The 24,233-nt window shown below is 37.0% G+C and overlaps 1 protein-coding gene across 37 annotated transcripts in view; it reads right to left on the bottom strand.

Annotated features, from left to right (window-relative positions):
• Positions 1-24,233, bottom strand: part of DNAI7 (dynein axonemal intermediate chain 7) — an 88,027-nt gene that overhangs the window by 59,288 nt on the left and 4,506 nt on the right. For 14 of the 37 annotated variants that reach the window (XR_015164170.1, XR_015164172.1, XR_015164171.1 and 11 more), the window contains exons 2-5: positions 9,733-9,953; positions 7,995-8,086; positions 5,538-5,639; positions 4,318-4,455 (exon numbers count right to left, since the gene is read on the bottom strand). Coding sequence is in view for 17 of the 37 variants with exons in the window: in XM_086401704.1 (XP_086257830.1) it covers positions 4,318-4,455; positions 5,538-5,639; positions 7,995-8,086; positions 9,733-9,856 (456 nt within the window). In the remaining 20 variants the exon portion in view is untranslated. Of the gene's footprint in view, positions 1-4,317; positions 4,456-4,971; positions 5,102-5,537; positions 5,640-7,994; positions 8,087-9,695; positions 9,954-24,233 lie in introns of those variants that run through there. The other 23 variants (XR_015164186.1, XR_015164187.1, XR_015164177.1 and 20 more) reach the window with 7 other exon arrangements.

Raw genomic sequence — 24,233 nt, 5'->3', positions numbered from 1 at the left:
CCTCCCTGTCCATCACCAACTCCCAGAGTTCACTCAGACTCACGTCCATCCAGTCAGTGATGCCATCCAGCCATCTCATCCTCCATCGTCCCCTTCTCCTCCTGCCCCCAATCCCTCCCAGCATCAAAGTCTTTTCCAATTAGTCAACTCTTTGCATGAGGTGGCCAAAGTACTGGAGTTTCAGCTTTAGCATCATTCCTTCCAAAGAACACCCAGAACTGATCTCCTTTAGAATGGACTGGTTGGATCTCCTTGCAGTCCAAGGGACTCTCAAGAGTCTCCTCCAACACCACAGTTCAAAAGCATCAATTCTTTGGCGCTCAGCTTTCTTCACAGTCCAACTCTCACATCCATACATGACCACTGGAAAAACCATAGCCTTGACTAGAGGGACCATTGTTGGCAAAGTAATGTCTCTGCTTTTCAATATACTATCCAGGTTGGTCATAACTTTCCTTCCAAGGAGTAAGCATCTTTTAATTTCATGGCTGCGGCTTATTTACAACAGTTCTTTTTACCCAGTACATCATATCTGGCTATCAAGAAAAAATTACAAGGCATACCAAAAGGCAAAAAACACAAACTGAAAAGAAGAAGCAAGCATCAGAACCATACATGGTAGAACCAGACAGACATGGCAGGATATGATGATCAGAACAGGAATTTAAAACACCTGTGATTAATGTGTTATAGGTTCTAATGGATAAAGTAGACAGCACGCAAGAATTAGATGGGTGATGTAAAACTGAAAGATGGAAATCCCAAGAAAGAACCAAAAAGAAATGCTAGAGGTCATTTCAACAGAAACAAAGAATACCTTTGATGGGCTTATTCCTCAACTGGACTTAGCTGAGGAAGGTATCTCTGAGAATATTTATCAAGAGAATGTTCGAAAACCAAAAAGCAAAGAGAACAAAGACTGAAAAAAGCCAGAACAGAATAACCAAAGACTCTGGAACAACTTAAAATAAATATGGCACACACATAATGGAAATACCAGGAGGAAAAGAAAGAAAGAAACAGAAGAAATATTTGAAATAAAAATGGCTGAGAATTTCCCTCAAACTAATGTCAGACACCAAACCACAGACTGAGGAATCTCAGAGAATACCAAGTAAGATAAATACCCCAGAAACCTATTTATGCATATCATTTTCAAAGGATGGAAAATCAAAAATAAAGAAAAATTCCTGAAAGCAGCCCAAGGGAAAAAACACCTTACCTTTAGAAGAACAAAGAGTTATATCCAACTTCTCAGAAATCATACAAGCAAGTGGAAAGACATTCAGTGATGGGAAAAATTAAGGCACAGTATGATCAAGGAACAACAAATAAGTAGCAGAATTTAATTTTTTTCCTACAGAAGACAGGACCACTTTATTTTAGGAAATAATCACGTGTAACGGAATAGGGTTTTTTACTCTGGTCAGAATGACCTTTTGATGTGCTGTGAAGCATGAAAGCAATGACTCAGTAAACTCAGCTGAAAAGCAGTACAGCACATAAAGAATAAAACAGTAGAATTTAATTTTGAACACTGACATAGATAATATATAGAAAATTTCTAAAGTAAGAGAGAGAGCATAGTCGTGCTGGGTAGCGTGGGCTCAAGCCAGAAACCTGGGCTTCATCCTCACCCTCTTACCAGTGGCATGATCTGGGACGAGTTATTTAACATCTGAGTCTCGCTTTCTTCATTTGAAAAATGGGGATGATGGTGCCTACCTCACAGGGTTATTGGAGTTACTTCACAGCAGCAACATGAGTAACCTAAACCAGGCTGAGAATGTCTGCCATAGTAAGGGTTACATAAGAATTCGCCATGCAAATAAATTTGATAATTTGGAACTTGATGTTTACTGTGGGATAGTGCTCAACTGCATCGTACTCTTTGCAACCCCGTGGACTGTAGCCCATCAGGCCCCTCTGTCCATGGAATTCTCCAGGCAAGACTACTGGAGTGGGTTGCCATTTCCTACTCCAGGGCATCTTCCTGATCCAGGGATCAAACCCACATCTCTTGAGTCTCCTGCATTGGCAGGTGGATTCTTTACCACTGAGCCACTTGGGAAGCTTTACCATGGGATTACTGCTATCCAGTTCTTTCTGTTCATCTTACGACTTCTTGCTTTGGTTTCCTGCTGTTATTGATTACTCTCCTTGTCTGTCTCCTGTTTTGTTTTACTTATCCTTGTCTCATCTTCCCTACTGTTTATTATTTCTGCTTCTATACCCCACATTCAAACAGGAAGATGTATCCAGCTCATCACTGGTGAACTCTAGTACTGCTTCCTGCTGCCTCTGCTATTTAAAGAGCAGCAGATTCCTGGACCAGCATCACGTCATGGCAGCCTCACTGGGAGAGAGGATATGAAAGAACACTCTGTGAGGACTCTATTAGCAGCCAAACCCCTCATGGGAGGCCCTTTGGAATCTTTGGAAAGTCAGAGTAAGGCTCATCTAAGGTCTCGTAGGGGACCATAAGCAAGTCACTATCTGTTTCTTCATGTGTAAAATGAATCTCATAAGCTTGTTTTCCGGATTAAATTAAGCAAACATATTATGACCTTAACAGTCTGGAGTTATTCCACTGTATAGGCACATGGAGAAGTAAACCACAGTGACAAGAACTGTAACATGGTAAGGAAATGAAACAAAAAGCATTAGAGAATAAAAGGACCAAGAGGAGTGAATTCTTTCTGTTGCTGTTCAGTTGCTAAGTCATGTTCAACTCTTTGCGACTCCATGGACTGCAGCATGCCAAGCTCCTCAGTCCTTCACTATCTCCCAGAGTTTGCTCAAGTGCATGTCCATTGAGTCAGTGAAACTACCTAACCATTTCATCCTCTGCCATCCTCTTCTCCTTTTGCCTTTAATCTTTCCTAGCATTGGGGTCTTTTCCAATGAGTCAGCTCTTCGTATCAGGTAGCCAAAGTTTCCATTGTTACATTGGTGTATCTAAGTGTGGATTCCTTTCTGTTTATCCTAATGTGGGATCTGTTGGGTTTCTGAGGATTCTGGGAAATTGTCAGCCTAATGAATATTGTCTCTTTCTTATTCTACTTCTCCTTCTGATACTGCTTGTCAATATACTTTTAGTCCTTTTTGTTCGATCATACATGTCTGTTAACTACTCTTTGATAATTTTTCATCTCTTCACTGTGCTGTATTCTGATAAATTCTTCCAATCTAACTACTGACTCACTCATTATTAAGAATTCTTGGTAGAGACATTATTGTTTTGCCTTCATCAAGCTAAATATGAGCCAATCAAGTGTGTATCATCACTCTTCGCAGTGTAGGTTTTCATCTATTATCCACATTACCTTTCTGAGGCTCCCAGCCATAAAAGGGTCTCTGATATTACTTGCTACCTTGTTGTGCTTTAGGCTTGCCTCCTGATGCTTCTTTAAACCAATACTAAGCCAAGAAAGATTAACAAATAGACACTTTCTAGGAAGCCACTGACTTTGACACTTGTCCACTTTTCTGAATTGTCTTATGGACTCCAAGATTTTTCCTTTACTTTCCTTTGAGCTAGGCAATGGATTTAAATGTCACAACATTTCTCCTGGCATTTTTAAGTGCATGGTAAGTGGTAGTGCCTCAGGTTAACCTATCCATCCTATTTGTAGAAATAGAAAGTAGGATATTCTTATTCATCTTTGTACTTATAGTGCTTAAAAGAGGTGCTTGGCTTATAGTTAACATTAAAAAAATATGTGTAATGAATCACTGAAAAGTGGATAATTCTGGCTGAAGATAAAATCATACACTTTTATACTTGTTATCTACATAAATGTATGCAACTTGATTTTTTTCTGGAATTGGATGCACTTACAGTTAATGTTACAGTTTTGGACTTCCCTGGTAGCTCAAGATGGTAAAGCATCTGCCTACAATGCAGGTGACCTGGGTTTGATCCCTGGGTCGGGAAGATCCCCTGGAGAAGGAAATGGCAACCCACTCCAATACTCTTGCCTGGAAAATCCCATGGATGGAGGAGCATGGTAGGCTATAGTCTGTGGGGTCGCAAAGAGTCAGACACAACTGAGCGACATCACTTTCACTTTCACATTTCACAGTTAATGTTTCAGATTTGTTAGGCTGATCTTACCTAAGGTGGTGAGAGGTTTTTAGGAGTGGTAAAAATATAAAATAAAATAAAAAGATGAGCAAATATTTTTCTTCCTAACCAAGAAAGAAGTAGTGTTACTAACTGGCAAATACAATAGTTTATTTCTATTTTTGGAATCAATATCAGACTATTTATAATTTACATAATTTAAAATCACAGAATAATGCTTAAATACTTACATTTAGCACTAGTTTACTCTTCTCAATCACTTCCTCTAAAGTCTCATTGGTTTCCTCTTTCCACAAGGTAATAAAAGTATTAATTTCTTGGGCTATTGAAGGATCAGGACTCCCATCACATTCAATGTAGTGTTTCCACTGTGGAACAAAAATGCTTGCAAGTTCTCACTGATGAAAACTCAACCAAAGATTAAATCACTTCTTTTTCAAGGTATGAACTCTTATAACCTAGTTTTCCAATTCAGGCGAAAAACATATTATGATTTTAGTTCATTGAAGATGTCTCTAAAATACCCAAATATCTCTTCATCAATATAACTTATAAGCTTCAATAATTCAAATAAATAGAAATTTTATCTATTGTCACATTTTACTTTTAAAACAGTGTTTATGAGATAATTTTGTTTTGCTTTCCTCACTAATCATATAGCTCCTGTCTTTACACAAGTTTAACATTTGGGTTAATTTATATTTCTCAAATTATTACTAATTATTAATCGCCATGTCATTTTTGTATGTCATTCCATTCATTGTGTAGTCTATGCAAACTCTACATTTGTAATCGTATTGTGTGTGTGTGTGTGTGTGCATGTGTGTGTGTGTGACTTGTTCAGTCGTGTACACCTCTTTGCGACCCCATGGACTGAAGCTCACCAGGCTCCTCTGTCTGTGGAATTCTTCAGGCAAAAATACTGGAGTGGGTTGCCATTTCCTTTTCCAAGGGATCTTTCTGACCCAGGGATTGAACCTGGGTCTCCCACATTGCAGGCAGATTCTTTACTGTCTGAACCACCAGAGAAGCCCAATCATATTGGGATTACAATTTTTTTGCTTTAAGTTATACTATAATCTTTGCCATATGATTACAGTTTTTCCTTTTTAACCACTGATATTGTTTCCAAAGCTGCACTGTTTTGAACAACACTCGATTGCCTCAGGGTCAAACTTTTTATATTTTAATTTAGGATAATTTCCTTAATATAAATTCCCCAAAATTAAAGAGTCAGAGTCAAAGGATATAAAAATGTCAAGGATCTTATTGACAAATAGATTTCTAAAAAGCAATATGAATTTAATTTGCTACAAGCAAATGAGAGAGATTTGTCAGATTAAGTTTTTTATAGACACATTTAAAGTTTCCTGTTATTAAGATGGATATCGGATTATAACTCCCTCTTATGGTATAAAAGTGTTAGCTAAAATAATAAAATCAGTCTTACCTGGGAAAGGAATCTATTATCTCGTTTCAATTTCTCTGCTTCAGGAAAACATGCTTCTAACAAATAAAGTTCTTCAAGCTCTTCATTTCTCCTTTCCAGATCCTGTTTCGTGGGCATAGATACATTGATCTTTTTTTTAATTTCAGCTTTGTATTTTGTAAGTAGCATCTAAAATTTACTGGACAAATATTTAATTTCAAGATGAATACTACAATTAGTTTAAATGCAACTGATATTTCTAAAAGGTTTCATCTGAAACAGTGGTGTATATAGTGTGATATGCAGCCTCCAGGTGGATCCTCCAAATTCTTTTGGGATCAGTGAGGTCAAATCTATTTTAATGACAATATTATGACTTTATTTGCTCTTTTTGCAGGGTACACATTTGCAAGATGGTATAAAATTGCTGGCGCCTTTGTACAAATCAAGGCACAAGCTTTATTAGTGGTCATATTCTTCAGGGGAGAGGGGTATAAGTAGCCAGGTTCACATAAGAATGACCTGATGAAGAAGTAAAAATTATTAATTGTATTAAATGTAAAAACTTAAGTATATATCCTTTGATATTCTGTGTGGTAAGATGGGAAGAATGCATAGAACACTTTTGCTGCATATCAAAGAACAATGCTATCTTGAGAAATAAACATCTGTCCAACTGTTTGAGTACTTTGGCAGACCTTCTGTCAGAAACGAATGAACTGACCATGTCACTTTCAGGAAACACTGCTGCCCTTGATAAACTCAAGCTTTCAAATAAAAATTTGAATTTTAGAAAACCTGTATCCACTACTAGGGAGCCTGACAGTTTCCCAATCCTTAAAACCTTTACCTGTTTGGCTGAAGTTGACACTAATGCATGTGATCTTTTTGATAATGAATTATAAGAATACATCAATATTTGGAAGCAAATAATTCAGTGAACCATCTTCTTCCAAGCTATCAAGTCATGATGTTGCAAAATCATGTGTCAATACAAGATTTATTCAGAGTATAAAAACAGACCAACATTTTAGTGTAACAGAGTACATAAAGTTCATTTATTTGGTTTCAGATTTCACATTAAGATGCTACCACCTATTGAGTTTCAGTATAGTATCAAGGCAAGAATCCACAATCATCTGAAAGGCTGTTACAATATTTCTCCTTTTTCCAACTATCTATATGAGGCCAAATTTTCTTTCTTTATATTTATTTCAATCAAAACAACACATAGTGTAACAGATGGAATAATGAAGTAGAGAGGAGATCCAGGAGGGCTTCCCAGGTGGCACTAGAGGTAAAGAACCTGCCTGCCAATGCAGGTTAGACCTAAGGGATTCAGGTTAGATCCCTGGGTCAGGAAGATCTCTTGGAGGAAGGCATGGCAACCCACTCCAATATTCTTGCCTAGAGAAATCTCATGGACAGAGGAGTCTGGCAGGCTGCAGTCCACAGGATCGCAGAGTCAGACACGACTGAAGTGACTCAGCATACATATGAGATCCAGTTGTCTTTTGTTAAGTCAGACATTAAAGACCTTTAAGAGATATAAACAATGCCACTCATTTTCCTAATTTAAATATACATTTATGTGGTAACGGATGTTAACTAGACTTATTGTGGGATCATTTCACAATACATACAACTATTGAATCATTATGTCATACATTTGAAACTAATATAATTTTATAACTCAATAAATATTGCAATTGCTTTTTTCTTTAAGTATGTTTAATGTGTTTACTTTTTAATTCATGTTTACATTTAACAATGTCTAATCTCTATTAATACAATAAATATCTTGAAATTTGTTTTAATTTCTAATATGATAAATATTGATACATATAAACCATCTAAACAAAAACTTCTTGCGGATCTTCACTTTTTAATAGTAATGAGGCTTTGTCCTGAGATTAAAAGGTCTCAGAACTACTGATTCAATAATGAAGAAATCTGGTGAAAAAGAGAAATGAAATTTTAAAAGGAGAGGTAGAATTTGAACATTTTTTGGTTCCTATTTAATTATCTATAAGATGGATTGAGAATAATAACTTAGTGGTTATAAGCATGAGCTCTGAAGCAAGACTACTTCTATCTAAGTCTTGGCTATGAAATTTATTAGCTGCTTAATCTCTCCATATTCCCCAATTTCCTCATCTGTGAAATGTGGGTAATAATTTACCCACCATAACTTCATGGTAGGATCAAATGAGTTAAACCAGTTCATACAGACCTAAATATTATGGGTATCTATGGAAGAGAATGGTATTAAATGGCCAAATAGATCTGATTGCTGTTGTTTTAGTTTCTAAGTCATGTCTGACTTTTTGTGACCCAATGGACTGTAGCCCACCAGGCTACTCTGTCCATGGGATCTCCCAGGCAAAAATACCGGAGTGGGCTGCATTTTCTTCTCCAAAATAGATATGATAGCCACATAGTTTGTCTTCAGTAATAATATTATTAATGTTTACTTACTTTTGCTTCAAGTTTTTGCAATTTTTCATTCTCAATTCGTTGTATTTCAAGTCTTTCCATTTCTTCTTTTTCATATTTCACACGTGCTTCCTCTGAAGAACAACAGCAAGAAACTTTTTTAGTCTGTTTTTAAGCGCTTAAAGTGACTTCAAATATTTACGATATAGTGGTGGTAGAATACTAGATATAAGTCACAACCTTTATCATGTGGTAGAAATAAAACTGCCAGATTTCTTTCAAAAAAACAACACGACTCTCAAAATTTCTGGCCCACAATTATATTTCTCTTCTCCAAAAAGTTTATAGCAATATAATGATTTTAATAAATGAAAAGTGACAGATCTATCATGGGTAATTAAAAAGAGGTAAAATCTTCAAATTTCCATAATCTCGTGACATCCACACCATCAGAAGTAACTACCTAAATTTTCTCTTGCTTTCACTGTTAAAAAATAAAACATGAAATATATGTTAAAGAATATGAGTTTAACCCAAAATAATAAAACATTCCCCAAACAGTAGGTCCTGATACTGTATTCTTATCATAAGTCACCTAAACGATTTATATGATTATTAATAAAAAATCAACTTGGAAACTAATGTGCTGGTGGCACTCAGTTGCTAAGTCATGTCTGACTCTTTGCGATCTCATGGACTGTAACCCCACCAGGCTCCTCTGTCCATGGGATTTTCCAGGCAAAAATACTGGAGTGGGTTGCTATTTCTTCCTCCAGGGGATCTCAAACCTGCCTCTCCTGCATTGGTAGGCAGATTCCTTACCACTGAGCCACCTGGGAAGGACAGACATTTAAAACCCAGTATGACTCAACGGATGTTCTTCATGTTAAAAGATACAACTATCTGAACTATTCAGATTTTTAAAGTCACTTTTCAGTATTTTAAATAACCAAATTTTTATTAATTTCTATAATTAATTTCCTGAAATTCTTTAACAAATGAAAATCCTCTTTAAATTTGACAAATAGATATTATTACACTGTAAGAACTTAGGCTGCTCTATATGTTTCTTGCTAGTATATATTTCCCATATTTAATTCGAGTTTAAGAATTCTTACTGCACAATCAGCACCAAAGCTCTCAATTTAATCAGTAATTAATGATATAAACACTTTAAGATAGGATTGCCATATTTAGCAAATAAAAATATAGGATGCTCAGATGAATTTGAATTTCAGATAAATAATGGACTTTTTTTTTTTTGGTTCAAGTATATCCTAAATATTGCATGGGTAAATTATCCCAAATTATCCATTGTTTATCTGAAATTCAAATTTAACTGGGCATCCTGTATTTTATCTGGCAACTCTCCTTCAAGATATATCTGAAAGTGATTGGTGGGTAGGCTTTAAAAAATAAATAGCTACTATAAAACACTGTTGTTTAGTTGCTAAGTTATGTCCGACTCTTTTGTGACTCCATGGACTGTAGCCCACCAGGCTCCTCTGTTCATGAGATTTCCCAGGCAAGAATACTGGAGTGGGATGCCATTTCCTTCTCTGGGGGATCTTTCTGACCCAGGAATCGAAACTGTGTCTTCTGCATTGCAGGAGGATACTTTACCACTGAGCTACCAGGGAAGCCCATTATAAAACATTAAATTCAAAAAATTAAAAATTTTGAAAATTGTCTTTAAAAAGTGTTGACTGGATGACAGAAATGCCAACCTATTGTTAGCATTACCTGCATATGAAAATAGTTACCACTGTGTGTCTTATACCTTCCTCTTTTTGTCGTTTCTCTTCTTCCTCTAGTATCTGCTTCAACCGGTCAGCTTTGGTGATTTTCTTTTTCTTACTGCCAGACTTAATAAAGGTCACAACTTTTAAAAAGGTTATTAACATGTATACAAACAACTTAAAAGCACTTTTACTTCCATGAATCTAGTCCTCTATTTATTCAAATAAGACTGTCCATTAAGTGCAAAGCCTTGACTCCTGGCTGTAAGGACAAAATACAGAAACAGTAGGAAAATTAGCATATAAATTATTCAAAGGCAAAATTGACATTGACAAGTATATACCATTTAATTCTATCATTCCCAGGTTTCACATCTTTTAAGTGGTGTTAAATAAAATCTCACTTCATTTTTGTAAGGATGAGAATAAAATATATGTAAAAATATATTTAACACTGCCACATGTCTATAAAAATTAATTTTTTTATGACTAACAGATATAGAGTTATTTTGCAAGTCTGGAGTAAGGAGAAATTATTTCCAAAAGCTGGGGTCAAGTAAAATTTGTATAGAACAGCTAGCTTGTAAGTCTGTGCCCCAAGGATTTTAATACTTAGATATGAAGGGAAGATACCCCCAGGAACGGAAATGCAGGCATAAGCTATAGAGTTGGGAGAGGACTGGAATGGCCCTGGGAAAAGACCCCAAGAAGAGGAAACAATGGACTCCAGAATGGAAAAGAAGGCCAAAGCCTAAGCCATGGACATTGGACATTATTCTAAAAGACTTGGAAACCCCCAAGAAGTTTTTGAGATCTGTGGCTATTATCTTGAAAACTAACCTGGTATTAGGGGGGCAATAATTATAAAGATACCATCATTTTGGTGACTATTAACAACTTATAAAGTCATGATACTGGAAATGCAGATGGAGGATGGATCTAATAAATATTGTATAAGCTAACTTATTTGATAATGATTACAGCTGGAGGCAAGAAGAGGAAAGGAGTCAGAGAAGAATCAGAAAGGAAGAACAGTAGTCCAGAAGATGCAAATTAGAAAGAAGAACTGCTTAGAGAAATTTATACACAATTGGTATAAAATGCTGGTGGAGCATCCAGGCAAGGCTTTCAGGCATTGACATTGAAGAACTGAGGTGCAGAAAAGAGATTAGGATTACAGAATACAGACTTGAGAACTACCTTGGTGATGACCCCCTCCCCTCCATTTTCCTTACAGGAGAGTATACAAAGAGAAGAGCACAGTCTAAATTTAGAAATCAATTGTGTGGCTAGTCCTTGGGATATACAGACTCCTGGATGACCATCTTCTCTTTTTGGCTCACCTACTGCAGAATGCACCAGCGGAATCTCCAGTTCACTAGCCCTGTCACTTTCCCACCATTCATCAATCCCCTCTTCCCATACTGTCACTTCTTACCCCAGTTAGATTTCACAGTTCATCACCATTATCACTAACATATATCTCCACCTCCCCTATGTTCCTCTCCCTCTGAGAAGTTCCGCTGCCAAATTCCTAGTTCTAGTTAAACTCAACTCTTCATTTATTCTGTGCTCACCATAGGGGCAGCTGAACCTTACCAGAGAAAAATACATGAGTTCAAATTTGTGAGCACAAATTTTAAACAGGCTCTAAGCACCATCCAGTATACCTCATGCGAAGAGTTGACTCATTGGAAAAGACCCTGATGCTGGGAGGGATTGGGGGCAGGAGGAGGAGGGGGCGACAGAGGATGAGATGGCTGGATGGCATCACCGACTCGATGGACATGAGTTTGGGTGAACTCCAGGAGTTGGTGATGGACAGGGAGGCCTGGCGTGCTGCGATTCATGGGGTCACAAAGAGTCAGACACGACTGACTGACTGAACTGAACTGAACTGATTTCATTCTCCTCACTCTTCAAACTTCCAAAATCGTCTTCTCTTTCCTACTCTCAAGTGTTGACCTTACCTCTTAACATCACTAGAAACTTTAAGATTGTAAGAATGTTAGTTGCTCAGTCGTGTCCGACTCTTTGCTACCGCATGGACAGTCGCCCACCAGGCTCCTCTGTTCATGGAATTCTCCAGGCGAGAATACTGGAGTGCCCTTCTCCAGGGGATAGTTCCAACCCAGAGATTGAATCTAGGTTTCCTACATTGCAGGTAGATTCTTTACCATCTGAGCCACCTGGGAAGCCCAACTTTAAGAATACACACCAAATCTTTGAACCTACCTCTATCTTTGCTTTCCTTCCTGTTATCCGTGGATGGATTGTATGTACCTTTTGCTACTGAAAGCTGAATCTCCCACTTTTACACTGCATCCTATCCCTTACTATCTATTTAAGATTTGGCTCCTGTAATTAACACCTCTCAGTCTTATCTGCCTCTTTGCAACCCCATGAACTATATAATCCATGGAATTCTCCAGGCCAGAATATTGGCGTGGGTAGCCTTTCCCTTCTCTAGGGCACCTTCCCAACACAGGGATCAAACCCAGGTCTCCCACATTGCAGGTGGATTCTTTCCAGCTGAGCCACCAGGGAAGCCCCAGTTAACACCTCTAGTTATTCACAGATTTCTCCCTCCCTTTTACTTCCCACTCTTTTGCTCCAATGCTGTTACCTTTTATATCAGACTGCCTAAAGGGAGTCGCCCACTGCTTCTACGTCCCCATTTTCTGCATGCTCCATTCCAATCAGGCTTTCATTTCTATTGTACCATTTAAGCCTCTCTTGTCATGGAAGCTTAAGATAGTCATGTTTCCAATGACAATGGCCAATTTTCAGTCCTCATTTTATCATCATTTGACAAAGTTTTCTTTCTCCATCTTGAAATATTTTCTTCATTAGGCCATCAGGTTGATACTGATTTTGCTTCCTCCCCCTCTTCTTAGACTTCTTTTCTGGCTTCTCCTCCTCAGATGTAGTTGATCAGTAATTTTTAAAATTATTTGTTCATATCCCTAAAAGAATTTTGAAAAGCTATGTACCCCTTCACACATTTTTAAGCTGACACTGAAAACTTTTAACCACAAGTTTAAATATGTAAAAGAAAACTGTAACATCACTCTTTTACATATTATATTCATCATTTAAAATATACCCAATGGATCTACATAATATAGTGATTTAATGGCCAATTTCAATTAAAAATATGAATAAGCATTTTAAATAAAAGTTTTCTAATCCTTTTTTCTTTGATTTCATATCTCCATTCCACTCACCCCACAGAATCTCACCCTAATGTAATACACTTGAAAAACTTTTGCTGATTTTCCTATCATAAATAGGATATGGAAATATTATAAAAATATGTATGCAACTTTCAATTTCCTTGACTCTAACTTTCTAAGCAATATAAATTTTGCTCTGGATTGGGTTAATTTTTTAATTATTTTGGTATACAATTGAATAAAACAACATTTTATATTACAAATTTTGGTAAGTAAATATTAACACATAAACAGTAAAATTTTACTAGATAAGGATTAATGTTAGCTATTGATGAAGAAAATAAGGATTCAGACAGATTCTATTTGAATTTTTATAGATACAGAAAATGAAAAATCTAGTTTATATTAAAAAGCAAATGAAACAGGTTACAGCTATATCATGCAATTTTTCAAGTTATTTCCACAACAGATGCCAAAAATTATATTGACTTGCCAAAAAAATTACTTCTACAGTAATCACTAATTTTTGTGATGATGTTCTTGTTTTTCTTAAAAGTATTCCTAAACAATATAGTTTTCTTACTTTTGAATTTTACATAAATCAAATTCTATTTTTTGAATACAACTATAATTCATTAACTTACTGTCATTAAGTATACATAACAAAAAATTACCATTTTAACCATTTTTTAGTGTGCAGGTCAGTGGCATTAAGTACATTCACATTGTTGTACAACGCTCACCACCATTCACCTCCAGAACTTTTTCATCATCCCAAACTAAACTCTGTATCCTTAAAACATTAACTCCAGCTCTGCCTACAACCCAGCCCCTATTGATCACCATCCTACTTTCTGTATTTATGAGCTTGATTACTCTAGATATTTTCTGTAAGTAGAATAATACAATATTTATCCTCTAGTGTGATTTACTTCTTTAGATACAAATTGTACTTTGAAAGATTCATTCAAGGGGGGATACAGCTGCAGCTGTGTATTTTCATTGCTGAATAGTAACTCATTATTTATCCATTCTTCTACTGATTGACACCGGATGATTTCTAGTTTGTCACTATCATGCATAGTGCTTCTATAAACCTTTAAGTGTATGTATCGTGGTGTCCACACAGGAGTTTCTCTAGTGCATACACCTAGAGGTAAAACTAGTGGGTATGTGTATTTTCAATGTAGTTGAAATTGAATTTTCCAGAGTAATTATTCCAATTTACACTCCCATAATCATTATCCTGGTCAATATTTGTTAATGTCAGTATTTTGCTTCTCTGGCAGTTTTTTGTTTATTTAAAACAGAGATAATGCTTATCAGGGTAAGGAAGTGCCCTATAACCTATTAAGGTACAGTAACTGAATTTCTAACTCAGTCTAATTTTATTAACTTTATTTCTTACATTAAACCAATTCTGTCACCCTGAGATAAGCTGAGTTGGGTCATGATTTTTTATCATTCTATATACTTCCAATTGAGTGTACTAATATTTTGTCAGTAAGAAATTTTGCATTTATGTTTGTGAAATGAATTTCAATTTTTCTTTCTCATACTATTCCCAGGTCACCCAGGTAACTCAAAATGAATTAGGAATGTTTGCTCTTTTTCCATGCTCTAGAATAATTCATAACAAAATGAAATAATTAATCTTTGAACAAAGAACAAGCTATCAAAGACTTACAGACCTAGGATTTTCTTTCTGGGAAAAACTGAAGCCACTAATATAATTTCTTACATGATTATAGGACTTTCAGGTTTTTGACTTCTTCATGAAACAGCTTAAGAATTTTTTTTCTATTTGCATAATTCATCTGAATTTTCTAATTTATTGGCATATAAATCTCTTCCAATTATGTCATTTATTGTTAAAATCATGTCTCTCTTTTCATTCATAAAACAGGCATACTCTGGAGATACTGCAAGTTTGTTCCAGATTACCACAGTAAAGTGACTATTGCAATATTGTAAGTCACAAATATTCTGGTTTCCCAGTACATATAAAAGTTATGTTTATACCATACTGTAGTCTATTAAGTGCACAATTGCATTGTGTCTAAAAAAAGGTATGCACCTTAACTTAAAAATACCTCATTGCTAAAAAAATGCTGATCATCATCTAAGCCTTTCAGTTCAATCAGTTTAGTCACTCAGTCGTGTCCCACTCTTTGCAACCCCATGAACCGCAGCACGCCAGGCCTCCCTGTCCATCACCAACTCCCAGAGTCTACCCAAACCCATGTCCATTGAGTCAGTGATGCCATCCAACCATCTCATCCTCTGTCGTCCACTTCTCCTCCTGCCCTCAATCTTTCCCAGCATCAGGGTCTTTCCAAATGAGTCAGCTCTCTGCATCAGGGGGCCAAAGTATTGGAGTTTCAGCTTCAACATCATTCCTGCCAAAGAACACCCAGGACTGATCTCCTTTAGAATGGACTGGTTGGATCTCCTTGCAGTCCAAGGGACTCTCAAGAGTCTTGTCCAACACCACAGTTCAAAAGCATCAATTCTTAGGCAGTCAGGTTCCTTTATAGTCCAACTCTCACATTCACACATGACTACTGGAAAAACCATAGCCTTGACTAGACGGACCTTTGTTGGAAAAGTAATGTCTCTGCTTTTTAATACACTGTCTAGGTTGGTCATAACTTTCCTTTCAAAGAGTAAGCATCTTTTAATTTCACAGGTGCAGTCACTATCTGCAGTGATTTTGCAGCCCAAAAAATAAAGTCAGCCACTGTTTCCACATCTATTTGCAATGAAGTGATGGAACCGGATGCCATGATCTTAGTTTTCTGAATGTTGAGCTTTAAGCCAACTTTTTCACTCTCCTCTTTGACTTTCATCAAGAAGCTCTTTAGTTCTTCTTCACTTTCTGCCATAAGTGTAGTGTCATTTGCATATCTGAGGTTACTGATATTTCTCCAGGCAATCTTGATTCCAGCTTGTGCTTCCTCCAGCCCAGCGTTTCTCATGATGTACTCTGCATATAAGTTAAATAAGCAGGGTGACAATATACAGCCTTGACGTACTCCTTTCCCAGTTCGGAACCAGTCTGTTGTTCCACGTCCAGATCTAACTGTTGTTTCCTGAACTGCATACAGATTTCTCAGGAGGCAGGTCAGGTGGTCTGGTATTCTCATTTCTTTAAGAATCGTCCACAGTTTATTGTGATCCACACAGTCAAAGGCTTTGGCATAGTCAATAAAGCAGAAATAGATGTTTTTCTGGAACTCTCTTGCTTTTTCCATGATCCAGTGGATGTTGGAAACTTGATCTCTGGTTCCTCTGCCTTTTCTAAAACCAGCTTGAACATCAGGAAGTTCACGGCTCACATATTGCTAAAGCCTGGCTTGGAGAATTTTAAGCATTATTTTACTAGCGTGTGAGATGAGTGCTATTGTGCAGTTTGTTGAGCATTCTTTGGCATTGCTCTTCTTTGGGACTGGAATGAAAACTGACCTTTTCCAGTCTTGTGGCCACTGCTTAGTTTTCCAAATTTGCTGGCATATTGAGTACAGCACTTTCACAGCATCATCTTTCAGGATTTGAAATAGCTCAACCGGAATTCCATCACCTCCACTAGCTTTGTTCTTAGCGATGTTTCCTAAGGCCCACTTGACTTCATATTCCAGGATGTGTGGCTCTAGGTGAGTGATCACATCATCATGATTATCTGGGTCGTGAAGATCTTTTTTGTACAGTTCTTCTGTGTATTCTTGCTACCTATCCTTAATATCTTCTGCTTCTGTTAGGTCCATACCATTTCTGTCCTTTATTGAGCCCATTTTTGCATGAAATATTCCCTTGGTATCTCTAATTTTCTTGAAGAAATCTCTAGTCTTTCCTATTCTACCATTTTCCTCTATTTCTTTGCATTGATCGCTGAGGAAGGCTTTCTTATCTCTTCTTGCTATTCTTTGGAACTCTGCATTCAAATGAGTATATCTTTATTTTTCTCCTTTGCTTTTCACTTCTCTTCTTTTCATAGCTATTTGTAAGGCCTCCCCAGACAGCCATTTTGCTTTTTTGCATTTCTTTTCCATGGGGATGGTCTTGATCCCTGTCTCCTGTACAATGTCATGAACCTCAGTCCATAGTTCATCAGGCACTCTATCAGATCTAGTCCCTTAAATCTATTTCTCACTTCCACTGTATAATCATAAGGGATCTGATTTAGGTCATACCTGAATGGTCTAGTGGTTTTCTCCACTTTCTTCAATTTCAGTCTGAATTTGGCAATAAGGAGTTCATGATCTGAGCCACAGTCAGCTCCCGGTCTTGTTTTTGCTGACTGTATAGAGCTTCTCCATCTTTGGCTGCAAAGAATATAATCAATCTGATTTTGGTGTTGACCATCTGGTGATGTCCATGTGTAGAGTCTTCTCTTGTGTTGTTGGAAGAGGGTGTTTGCTATGACCAGTGTGTTCTCTTGGCAGAACTCTATAAGCCTTTGGCCTGCTTCATTCTGTACTCCAAGGCCAAATATGCCTGTTACTCCAGTGGCACCCCACTCCAGTACTCTTGCCTGGAAAATCCCATGGATGGAGGAGCCTGGTGGGCCGCAGTCCATGGGGTCACTAAGAGTCGGACAAGACTCAGCGACTTCACTTTCACTTTTCACTTTCCTGCATTGGAGAAGGAAATGGCAACCATTCCAGTGTTCTTGCCTGGAAAATCCCAGGGACGGGGGAGCCTCGTGGGCTGCCGTCTATGGAGTCGCACAGAGTCAGACACGACTGAAGTGACTTAGCAGCAGCAGCAGCCAGGTGTTTCTTGACTTCCTACTTTTGCATTCCAGTTCCCTATAATGAAAATGACATCGTTTTGGGGTGTTAGTTCCAGAAGGTCTTGTAGGTCTTCATAGAATTGTTTAACTTCAGCTTCTTCAGCATTACTGGTTGGGGCAAAGACTTGGATTACTGTGATATTGAATGGTTTGCCTTGGAAACGAAGAGAGATCATTCTGTCGTTTTTGAGATTGTATCCAAGTACTGCATTTTGGACTCTTTTGTTGACCATGATGGCTACTCTATTTCTTCTAAGGGATTCCTGCCCATAGTAGTAGATATAATGGTCATCTGAGTTAAATTCACCCATTCCAGTCATATATATATATATATATATATATATATATATTTGTCATACTACCAAATAGTACAAGGACTTTAGAACATCTTAAATAATCCTTCCCCAACCCAAATACTGTCACTCTGCTTATTTAACTTATATGCAGAGTACATCATGAGAAACGCTGGGCTGGCAGAAGCACAAGCTGGAATCAAGATTGCCTGGAGAAATATCAATCACCTCACATATGCAGATGACACCACCCTTATGGCAGAAAGTGAAGAGGAACTAAAAAGCCTCTTGATGAAAGTCAAAGAGGAGAGTGAAAAAGTTGGCTTAAAGCTCAACATTCAGAAAACGAAGATCATGACATCTGGTCCCATCACTTCATGGGAAATAGATGGGGAAACAGTGGAAACAGTGTCAGACTTTATTTTTCTGGCCTCCAAAATCACTGCAGATGGTGACTGCAGCCATGAAATTAAAAGATGCTTATTCCTTAGAAGTAAAGTTATGGCCAATCTAAATAGGATATTAAAAAGCAGAGACATTACTTTGCCAACAAAGGTCCATCTAGTCAAGGCTATGGTTTTTCCAGTTGTCATGTATGGATGTGAGAGTTGGACTGTGAAGAAAGCTGAACACCAAAGAATTGATGCTTTTGAACTGTGGTGTTGGAGAAGACTCTTGAGTCCCTTGGACTGCAAGGAGACCCAACCAGTCCATTCTAAAGGAGATCAGTCCTGGGTGTTCTTTGGAAGGACTGATGCTAAAGCTGAAACTCCAGTACTTTGGCCACCTCATGCAAAGAGTTGACTCATTGGAAAAGACTCTGATGCTGGGAGGGATTAGGGGCAGGAGGAGAAGGGGACGATGGAGGATGAGATGGCTGGATGGCATCACTGACTCGATGGACGTGAGTCTGAGTGAACTCTGGGAGTTGGTGATGGACAGGGAGGCCTGGCGCACTGCGATTCATGGGGCTGCAGAGAGTTGGACATGACTGAGCGACTGAACTGAACTGAACTAAACCCAAATACTGTTTTCATATATTTTTAATAACAGTTTTACTGAGATAAAACTTATATGCCATACATTTCACCCATTTAAAGTATACAGTTTAATGGTTTTTAGCACATTCAGAGTTGTGCAACCACCACCATAATCAATTTTAGAACATATTCATCACTTCCCCCAAAGAAACCCCTTACACATTCACAGCTTCCCCCCCACCATTTCCTCACAACCCCCCAGATCTATGATACCACCAGTTACTTTCTCTATATTTCATGTAACTGGAATCATACAATGTATGGTCTTCGGTAATCAGCTTTATTCATTCAGAACAACATTTTCAAGCTTCTTCCATGCTACAACATGTATCAGCATATATCATAAAACTTCTGTTTTATGGCTGAAAAATATTCCATGGTATTGTAAGATGGATATACACATTTTGTTTATTTATCAACTGATGACTATTATGGGTTGTTTGTTGTCGTGTATTTCAGTTTATTTTTTAAATCTACATGTCATTATTAGGATTACTGTTTTATACCTTACATATATAATCTGGTTTGCAGGTGGAAAACACAATTTTTGCTTGAGAAAATGCTTTTAATTTGGCCTCACTGCTGTGTGACTTTCAGGATCTTAGTTCTTCCCCAACCAGGGATCAAACCCAGGCCCATGATGGTGAAAGCAGAGCGTCCTAACTACTGGACTATCAGGGAATTCCCTGAGAAAACATTTTTATTTCACCTTTGTTTTGAAAGATGATACAGAATTCTAAATTGTCAGTTATTTACTTTCAGCACACTGAAGACATCACTCCACTTTTTTTTGGCTTCCATTGTGGCTGTTAAGACCAGAAATTCAAGATTTAACCACTTCTACAAAAAAAACTTGGCTTAAAACTCAACATTCAGAAAATTAAAATCATGGCATCTGGTCCCAGCACTTTATGGCAAATAGATGGGGAAACAGTGGAAACAGTGAGAGATTTTATTTTTTTGGCCTCCAAAATCACTGTAGATGGTGACTGCAGCCATGAAATTAAAAGACGCTTACTCCTTGGAAGGAAAGTTATGACCAACCTAGACAGCATATTAAAAAGCAGAGACGTTACTTTATCAACAAAGGTCCGTCTAGTCAAAGCTATTTTTTCAGTAGTCATGTATGGATGTGAGAGTTGGACTACTAAGAAAGTTGAGCACAGAAGAATTGATGCTTTTGAATTGTGGTGTTGGAGAAGATTCGAGAGTCCCTTGGACTGCAAGGAGATCCAGCCAGTCCATCCTAAAGGACATCAGTCCTGAATATTCATTGGAAGGACTGATGTTGAAGCTGAAACTCCAACACTTTAGCCACCTGATGCAAAGAACTGACTCATTTGCAAGAACTGACTCATTTGAAAGAACTGACTTATTTGAAGAACTGACTCACCTGATGCTGGGAAAGATTGAAAGCAGAAGGAGAAGGGGATGACAGAGGATGAGATGGGTGGATGGCATCACTGACTCAATGGACATGAGTTTGAGTAAACTCTGGGAGTTGGTGATGGACAGGGAGGCCTGGCGTGCTGCAGTCCATGGGGTTGCAAAGAGTTGGACACGACTGAGCGACTGAATTGAAAAGCAAATACTCTCATGAAAAAGAGTTTTAGTGCTTCTTTGGTTCCTACCTTAATTTAGGTTTTTGCCTGATAATCTCTTACTGTTTTATCAGCTCTTAGGTGCTTTTAAGATGATAGTTTTGATCTATACATATATATTTTACTCAGCATTATTTATTGTTTGCAGCAGAAAGGTTGATCTAAAATGTCTTAAGGCCAGTATGACTGAAAATGGGAAAGTCAAAATAATATTTTTGAAACAAATTTATCTTACCACTTGTTTTGGTTTTAAATTGATCAAAACTGTAAGTTTAAAACTGTAGATTTTGCTCTTTCAGAGTATTAAAACAGGTCTATTTATCTTATTAACAAAACCCAGCCTTCAAAGTTAAACCAACTAGCCATATCATACTTACTTTATATCAGAGACAGTTTGACTTCATGTTTCTCTATAAATAAATGTTAATATGCATCATCATGATAAGCTCTTTTTTTATTATAAGTCAGGTATGAGTCAATTACATTTCCTTACACTTTGTTTTAAAAGATGCAATTATTTAATGTCTTGAACCTAACACCATTTATATTTTAGGGTCAACACTGAATGTTCAATAGAAGCTAGGACTCAAATTTTAGGCAACCAAGGCCTCAAAAATAGGATATACATAGAGAAATGAGCGATAGGGTCCCCTTTTAGCTCATTCTTTATACTTCCATGCCTAGAGGTACTTGGGTATCAGTCTCAATGTATTCAAGTAAAATCAATTCAAATTAAAGTATTTGGAGTTAACCTGTACATTCATTAATATTTAAGGGAGTTTTTCCTTATAATCCAATCAATGTCTTCTGCTAGTTCATGAAGTACAGTGGTTTCTGAAGAAAACATATTGATGTAAAAGCAGTGATGGGTCTTTTAACAGTGCACCAGGAGTTATAACCTTTATGATAGTCTTATACAATTTCCTAGTTTTTGCAATGAATAACACTAATTTAAATTATATGAAGTTTCAAAGGAAACTTTAAGGTCTATGTAAAAATATTAAGCTAATTTACATTTTTACTGATAGTTTTCATCTTTCTTCATTAAAAAAATTAATGTTATTACTTTTCAAGCTTGGATATTTTATCAATAAATTACACTGTGAGAGGATTTTTCTGCATCATCATTTGACAATAAAATTACAAGCAATGCCACTAAAGAAAAATTAATACCAGCTCCACCACTCCACACTACAATATATAGGACATTCAGAATATCTCAATATTTCAAAGGCCACATTTCACCACTTACTTGTAAGACAGATAAAAACAAGAAGTCTTTGGTGCCTTGATTAAACAATGCTTTGCCAGTATCAGTATTTTGAACTGTCCTATAGTTTCATAGTCAAGGATCTAGGGCAATGAAGCATGTAAGACTTAGAATGGATGAGACACACGCCTTTGTTTTATAAAGCAGAAGGAGAGATGCAATGGCAAAAGGACAGGACTTAGAGACAGTAGATTTTTTTTTTTTCCAGGAAAGAGTTCACCTTGGCGTAAAGACTTCAGACCGACACTGATGCAGTGGCCTCCTAACTGGCACTCCTACTTCTACTCTTGCTTCCCTACAGTGAAGTTTCCAGTGACCATTTAAAGATGTAAATCAGATCATGTCACTCTTCTGTGTACAACTCTCCCACGCTCAGAATAAAATCCAGGCATTTCACCATAGCCTACATGACTATGAATTGGCTCTTACTTCTCTCCCCCAATCCTTCTGCCCAGCCCTCTACCCTCACCACCCCGCACTTCATGCTTTATCTTTCATTTTCTATTTTGCTCACTTAGATTCTAACCACCAAGGTCAGTCCCAACTATGGGTCTTTGCAATAACCGTTTCTTCTGCCTAGAATGTCATTTCAACCAGGTCTCTTCTCAAACTTTAGTTCTTCACTCACCCTATACGAAATAGCATCACCATTACACCCTACCCTACATTTCTCACTGACTCCTTTCTTGGTTTTCTGTACATTCCAAGCAATCTAAAATTATACTTTTTTCTTCACCTCCCCTCCCCAGACAGAATGCAAGCATCATGAAATTAAATCGCTCTCTTCAGGGATATCTGCAGCTTCATGTGCAGTGAGATGTCATTCACAAGTCAAGACTGAAAACAAGTGCTGTCAATCTACAGATGAAGGGATAAAGAAAATGTGATGTGTGATATGTGTGTATGTATGTGTGTGTTCTCAACACATGTATACTCATACAAAGTGGTGATTATGTGAGGTGATGGATGTATTAAGCAATCATATTGGTAATTGTTTCATAATATTCACATACTTATGTCAAATCATTACATTGTATACTTTGAAGTTTACATGATGTTATATGTCAATTATATCTTAATAAAGCTTGGAAAAAAAAGAATGTAAGCTTCAAGAGGACAGGGACCCTTGTCTTGCTGCTGTACTCTTAACTACCTAGAACACTGCAAAATGAATGAAGCAACTATTTTTTCATATGTTTGCAAAGTCTTATATACAAGAGTCTTCATTTCTATCTTGTATGTGGTAGCAAAAAGTAGGAACAATATGAAAATCATAGACATACTTCCATGAAATGTGATACAGCTGTGAAAAGAAGGGATGCAACCTCAATGCGTTCAAACAAAAAAGGTCCCCAAGATATATTTACTCCATAGAATCTATAATGCCATCGAATGTAAGATGTACCTTTAAATTATTATAAATTATAAATTATTATAAACTGGTATAAATTGTTATACCAAAAAAGGAAACAGATTACATTCCCAAGATAGAAATGTAAAAGAAGATGACTGTATACAGCTGGATGCTAGGTAAACACAAATGAACCCACGATACAGAAAGACATAGCAAGGAAACTTGCATCTATCAATCCTGAAAATGAATAGAAAGAAAGAAAAAAAAAATCCCTCAAAATTTAAACCACAAGCCAGTTCATGAGTCTGACTTATATCATTAGTGTGGTCCAAAAACCCTCAAGAAGAGAATTTAAAGTAGTACTGGGTTGGTAGTAAGCCCATGTGACTGACAGAAGCAAACATCTCTGGAGGAAAAAGATGTCAATTCAGGACTACAATGATTGGAAGCTATTAGCAACCGTAAGATATATCTCAATTTCAGTCATGTTAAAATGTGAAATGTAAAAAGACGAGTATCCTAGAATTAATAAAAATATGACATCATTAAGTGAAAACTTTTCATATTTAAAACAATGCCTCTAAGATTTCACTATGTAAAGCCAAAAATGAAATGTCCACACAAACTAATAAACTACTGTAGACCCATATATAAATGACTGTAGTCCTCCAGAATACTCCCCATAAGACTGTGCTTTATAAATGTCGCTCAGTTATATCCACAGTCCCTAACACAGTATCAGGTGGGTAGTGGGTTCAAGTGACTGAGAAAAGCAAACACTGACGGCACTCAACAGTATTTTTTGAAAAAATGTTTAACTGTATAAATACCAAAGACACATTTATAGAAGCATTTCTTCTTAAATAATCATAGGCCCAAGTGTTTTAAAGTAATGGTAGGGCAAATGGAGTATTATATATTTATTCAACAAATATTCAGTGAATTTCTACTATGTGCCAGACTAAACACTATGGATCCAAAAATAAATAAAACATGTTCTTGACCTTAAGCAGCTC

The sequence above is a fragment of the Bos grunniens genome, chromosome 5, assembly GCF_055505025.1.
Source record: "Bos grunniens cultivar Pamir isolate PY7600 chromosome 5, Bosgru_T2T1.0, whole genome shotgun sequence".
Taxonomy (NCBI): domain Eukaryota; kingdom Metazoa; phylum Chordata; class Mammalia; order Artiodactyla; family Bovidae; genus Bos; species Bos grunniens.
This window is presented reverse-complemented; position numbering and strand designations above follow the sequence as displayed.